The sequence below is a fragment of the Corvus kubaryi genome, unplaced genomic scaffold, assembly GCF_017639235.1.
Source record: "Corvus kubaryi isolate FWS band 111438036 unplaced genomic scaffold, C.kubaryi_AGA036_p1.0 76, whole genome shotgun sequence".
NCBI classification, from domain to species: domain Eukaryota; kingdom Metazoa; phylum Chordata; class Aves; order Passeriformes; family Corvidae; genus Corvus; species Corvus kubaryi.
Genome location: NW_024582063.1, coordinates 14094276 through 14100275, shown reverse-complemented (window position 1 = coordinate 14100275; position 6000 = coordinate 14094276). Strand labels below are relative to the sequence as shown.

Sequence of the window (6000 nt, the reverse complement as noted above, 5' to 3'; positions counted from 1 at the left end):
CTCAAGAAAACTGTGACTGAGTGACATCATTTGACTTCATGCTGTCTCACTAACATATTTGGCATCATGCAAGGGCATTCATCCATCCAATAAAGTTATGCACAATAAGAAATCATTTTGGAATGTGTTCTATTTTATCTCCTTAGATTAACACAATGACTTGGGCTTACCTTTAAAAAAATTATCACAGAGAGATCTCAGAGCTGAGTTTACTACCCTGAAAAGAGGTGCACAGGAGAATTTAACATTCTGCTGTGTGTTCACTCCCTTGTGCTGGGCAGGCACCTTGCATTGCATCAGGGCTGTCTGTGCCGCGGGACAGAAGCACTGTCCTCTGCTGTGCCACCCTCTGCAGTTATGGTGTCTATCACCAACAGACCAGCAAGTACTGGAAGTGCATGCATTCTCTGTAGCTGAAGTATTGTGATTTCTGAGGTTTCCATACTGATAAGGGAAGATATCAAATACAGCCCAAATAAAAGGTATTTTGTCTAGTGAGAATATGACTGGACCCTTTTCATACAGCTGTAGTCATTCAGTAGAGGACATTTCCAGCTGAGAAAAGGTAAGGAGTCATCTACCATATGGTATGTCAGGTTAAAGTAAGTACAATCTTAGCAACCTTCCAGCGTTGTTAGGATCAGAGCATAATTCATCTATATATCCTCATATACATGCCTTACTGTCTTTTATTTAAATAAGCCTTGTCTCAGTCTTCATTTTCTTTGTATTGTGTTTCGACCAGGAAAACCACTTGAGGCCCCCTCACCGCTTTAGTATTTCTGTGGGAGGCAGTGATTTCACTTTATTTTTTTAATTACTTAAAAGCAAGACCTGAAAATAAGCTGCTTTCAAATCTGTGTTCTTCTTGCACTGAAATCATTAGAATGTCACCCAGACAACTGGGTGGCAAAGCTGGTCCTTCTGCTGAATCTGACAACATTTCCTGTATATAACCTGTATAGAAATATGATTTATAACACCATGAGCAAATTCGAATACTTCTTTTCATTGCTGGTAACTCCTGGGTTTTCATCAACAGGAGAGATGATATCCATCTACATCTAATATAATTTCAAATTCACAGTCACAGATGTGAGACTGCTGAAAGTTTCAGAATAGAGAGTTTGAACAAAAGCATTATTTTTAACACTCATTCAATGCTAACTTATGGGGAGGGGAAGAATGAATCTCTTGCATTTTAATTACTGCACACAGGAGGTAACGCTAAATAGTCTCAAATATATCCCCAAATCATAAAATCAAGGAGCAAAATAGGTTAGCCTTTCCCTGATAGGTTCTCTCTGAGCCATTGTGGGTACCTATGCTATACTTCCAAAGTTATTCCCATAATGATGAGAGCTAGATTATTTTTTTTAAGTGGCAATTTCTGTGTAGCTGCCTAGCTTCTGGAACCTGCAGCTCAAAAAGCTGTTGAAAATAATTGCTGATAAAGTCACGAGAAGTAGCAATACAGCAAAGGACAGAAAAATCCAAGATCCTCCCTAACTGCTTCAGGCCCTTCTGAGCTGTGATCAGTTCTTGCCCTTCAGTGGGCTGACAAACACCCCTTCTGAGTTGCCTGACCATACCCTGTGCCCTTATTTTACAACAGTAGGCACACTCATCACCAAGTGTATGTTTCATGTGAAACCACAGGAAATGGTGGTTTCAGCTATTTTAAGCCTAAACGTGGGCAGTATTTTACAGCTGGTTTGATTTCAAGAGAACCACAGCAGTTAAAAAATACTTCTTAACCTTCAGGGCTGTACCTAAAATTTCATAAGCCACATGAAGAGCCCCAAATTAATGAATAATAATTCCCACATTTTTGGCAGCTGATTTGTGATTTATTAGTACCCAAGTTGGGAACTACTGACCTTGGCAAAACAGTTTGTTAATTCAGTCAAGGCTACATTTCACGCCTTTTATTTGGCATTCTCCCATAGGCTGCAGCAAATCAAAGGGCAAATTTGGAAGCAAAAGGAAGGCACTGACTCACGAGTTGACTGAAACTTGTTTCGAATTTAGCAACTTCGTTCTGGGGCCCTCTAGCCAGAAATGTCTCTAAACTCAAAGCTGGAGGGGGCTTTAGAAGGCTTTAGGGTTTGCTGCCAGAAGTTTGCACAGTGAATTGGTGACTTCAGAGCTCGGACGGATGTTTGGACCCCAAGGTGAGCTCCTACCTCTCACAGGCTTAACAAACCTGATCAAAACCTTCCTGTTTTTTTAATTCTGCAGTGGAAGGCTAAGGAAAGGGGACGAGGACAAGGGCAGTGCAGCAGCAAGGAAGATCGTTCCAGGAAATCGCCCGCAGTGCTCAGTCCCAGCGCGGCAGAGCTCGGCTGGCCGGGCGAGCCCCGGCTGACGGCGGCCGGTGCGCCAGCCGGAGCCTTGGCTCCCGCCGTGCCAGCAAAGCGCAGCCACAGGAGCCGGGAAGGCGGGACAACACAGCGATCCAACTATCCAGCGATCCAGCGATCCAGCAGCTCCCGTGCTTTGCCAGCGAGCCCCGGGTGCTCCGGGACTGCCCCACAACAGGCGTGGCGGGAGCCCCGCCCTGGCAGCGCGGAGCGGGGCAGGGCAGGGCGGGCTGTGACTCTCGGGCTGGCTGAGAGTGTCGGGAGTGACCGTCGGAGGGAAAGCGCGGGCTGGCCCTGGGAGCGAGGCGCAAAGAAACTTTGGAGGCCTTCAGTACTACGCAAGGGTGAGTGATTCCAGCTCTTCTGTAGGAGGAAGGAGGATGCTGTGGGTGGATTTTCATGTTCTGAAGAGTGTAATGTTAATTTCACTTATTTTCACCAATGCAATCCCAGAAGTGTTGCTCAGATAGAAAACCTGTACTAATTTGCTAAGAGTGATTTGCAAGTTGCTGTTATGAGGAGTGAGGTGAGATAGGATGAGAAAAAACTGTTTCTGCCAAGCTGCAGCAGTGTCCCAGGTGCTCAGCAGTGCCTGGGTGCTCAGGTGTGTGTGCTCCTTGTTACCCAGAGCATGGTAGGAACAGGTGAGGAAGGAGGGTGTCAGTAAAGGCAGGTGGTAGGACTCCTGCCCCGCTGGTTTTATGGAGCAGTTTGTCTGTGGCAGAGTTTGGTGCAATTCTGCTAGTTGAATAAAGAGTTGCTGTTGGTCTCGATTGGATGCTTTTGCTCCAAGTCCATTTGGGACTGGCTTAAAGGCCAGTGCAACACTTGTTGGTAGTCATAAGTAGCCAGCTTCTAGCTGTAATGGATGTACTCTGGGTTTGGGGGGAGTGGGGAGAAGAGGCTTTCAGGTCTTCTGAGACTACTTTTTAGATTAACATAAGCTGCTGCTGGGGAAAAATATTTTAGGTCCTGCCTGCTGCCTTCAGCTATAGAATCTTCTTTGTAGGTCTTACAGAATGAGGTAGGTTCCCATTTGCATTACGGTCCTGAGGATGACTCTCCAAAGTACAATATTAAGGTGTAAAAAGTGTGGGTTTGTGTATGCAGGTGGCTTCCTCTTGGTGGTGGGAACTGAGGCCTGACTGGGTAAGTGTTTGAACCTGGGATGCCATGTCTGGACTCAGACTCCTTCAAAGAGCCTCACACCTTAAATCCTAGTGCTCTCTGTCACCTTCCATTTTCTTTCCCGAGATCCGTTTAACCTAAATTACAGCAAGGTTCTTGAATTATCCTTTTGTGTGTGCTTGGTTGTATAAGGGCTGGCTTTGACATGTTGTTGCATGTTTAAAATCAAGATACTACCCTTCTGCAGAAATGCACCATGTCTGCATAAACACTTGTGTTCTTGGCTTTTCCCTAAAAAATAAGGTGTCTGTAGTGCTGTGGTTAGGGTAATTAACTCTGCACTTCTGGGATTCCCTACTTGTTTGAAGCACACTTAGCACTTCATGGAGTCAAATCCTTTAAAGTGACCTGAAATACTCAACTTTGGATGTGTGTTATTGAAATGGGGATTTGGCTTCTTAAAAGCCATGATATCCTGAGATATGTTCTTACTTTATTGCTGCACAGAGAATTCCGAAATTCTGCCTTGATGCTTTTGTCCAAGGACCTTACCATGTAGATGATCAGACTAGCACTGAGGCTAGCTTTCACTGAAACCAGTGAAAATCATTCTGTTAACCTCAGTGGTAGCTACCTTACCTCCTCTGGCTTGTAAAAGCACTCGAGAGGATTATCACTGTAGAGGCCAATGGCGTATTGTAGCTGTAAAAGTCTCATTTCAGACACCAAACTTTTCGGGTCTGCACACTGGGCACCACCTTAGATAAAAGTGGTGTTTCCCATGGTGCTGTTCTGTTGCAGCAAAGGTGGAGTTGGTTGCGGCAAAGGAGTATTTGTTTGTTTGAAGGATTTTTTAGTATCTCAGTGAGAGAAACAAGAAAATAGGTCCTTGTTTGTTTTCTTATGCAGCCTTGAAATCACACTAAAGAAGCTCAATTTTCATTAAGATATCTCCCCCCCGCATTTTTTTTTTTTTTTTTTTTTTTTTTTTTTGCATTCTGCACCTGAAAGTTTCACTGCTGTCTGAAACTCCTGATACCCACATAGGTCTGCCTTACTGGAGAAAACATATGAGTGTGTGACTTTTCTCACCATTTTATTGAAATTAATGAGATGGGACTTCATTGAAGTCAGTCACCAGCATGAACAAAGATGTGAATGCGTTAGGGAGCGAAATAGAGAAAAACTACAAGATGCATCTCTGAGATGATGAGGGTGATTCTGGTTGAAGGAACAAGATTCATGGGACTCTAGTTTCTCTGACTGGTGAACCTGTCTGTGGCTTTGCCACCTGCAGGGCAAGAGCAGATGAATCTCACAGGTGCTAAGTGTGATGGTGTGCAGCTGGACTAAGGGCTTTAGCAGGATGTTCATAGACATTAATCAGGATCTTGTTACTTAAATAATTTGAAGTAGTGCCATGCTCACAGCTGTTCCTCCATCCCTAGTTTGGTAAGCACTTCTCCAGTGCTCCTGAGGGCAGCCTGTGTCTGTCCCCAGTGCACTGCTGTTCTGCATGGCTCCGACACAAGCACCACCACCCCTGGTGCTCAGAGCTCTGGGTGCTGCTTCCTGCATGTCACCTGGTGGCTCTGCTTTTCAACACTGGTGTCAGTAGAGGTAAATGGCTTGTACAACTTGGGTTATTTCCAACCAGGAAATAATATTTTTATCTTCTGAGTGTAATCACCCAAAATGTGGTGTCTCCCCAGGGCCTGGAGACCACCACCAGGCAGTTGGTGCTTTGGCTGGAAGTATCAGTATTAAAAGGAGGGGTCTAAAGCTTTGGAGGTGTTTGAAGTGGTGGAAATTAGTGGAAAGGTTTGCATTTTTCTGGAAGCCAGTCTGTTCACTGGCAAGAAAGAAGATTCTGGACTGTATTTGGGGGCTGACATGGCTTTGAAGAAAAGTAGAGAAGGCTCTGGTCTGGTGTAGTTTTCTCTCCCCAGTTTTTCAGGTAGTCAAGCCTGTGCTCAGAAGGAAAAATGGACAGCAGGGCTGGCGCAGTCTAGCTAGCTCCTAGTGACTTGAAACCAACCAGACAAAGAAGCCTCAGAAACCTTTGTCTTTGAGGGGAAGTGTTACATAAATTGCAAATTTTTAACTAATCATTTTTGCTCTGCTGGTATTTGATCTTGCAGAATCTGTGTGATTGTATCTCACCATGACCTTGCTGCCAGTGACCTTGGAAGCAAAGTGAGTTGGCTTCTATAAAATTGAGTGTGTGTTTAAAGATGAGCAGTATTTATGAGCCATTTTTGTTGAACAAAACCCGTGTGTGGAGCGCTGTTCCTTCTCTTACAGCATCTGTAAAAGGGAAATATCTCCCTCCCCTTTGAAACTTGCAGCAGCCAACTTGTAAGTTTTGACTTATACCCAAGTTTTTTCGGTGGTGATATATAAACATCAAGCTTCTTAGATACATACAGTAAAATATGGTAGAGAACAGGTGTAACAGCACTGCTCTCTGTGAATCATCCTTAGTCTGAGACTGCCCTCTCTTGGAGGC

General features: G+C 44.5%; 1 protein-coding gene across 1 annotated transcript in view; it reads left to right on the top strand.

Moving 5' to 3' along the window:
* The first annotated feature begins 357 nt into the window (after positions 1 to 357).
* The window catches only part of LOC121675754 (collagen alpha-1(II) chain-like), a 91642-nt gene continuing 85999 nt past the window's right edge, over positions 358 to 6000 (top strand). The window contains exons 1-2 of the mRNA XM_042051444.1: positions 358 to 385; positions 2180 to 2707. Of these exons, the coding sequence (XP_041907378.1) occupies positions 358 to 385; positions 2180 to 2707 (556 nt within the window). The remainder of the gene's footprint in view (positions 386 to 2179; positions 2708 to 6000) is intronic.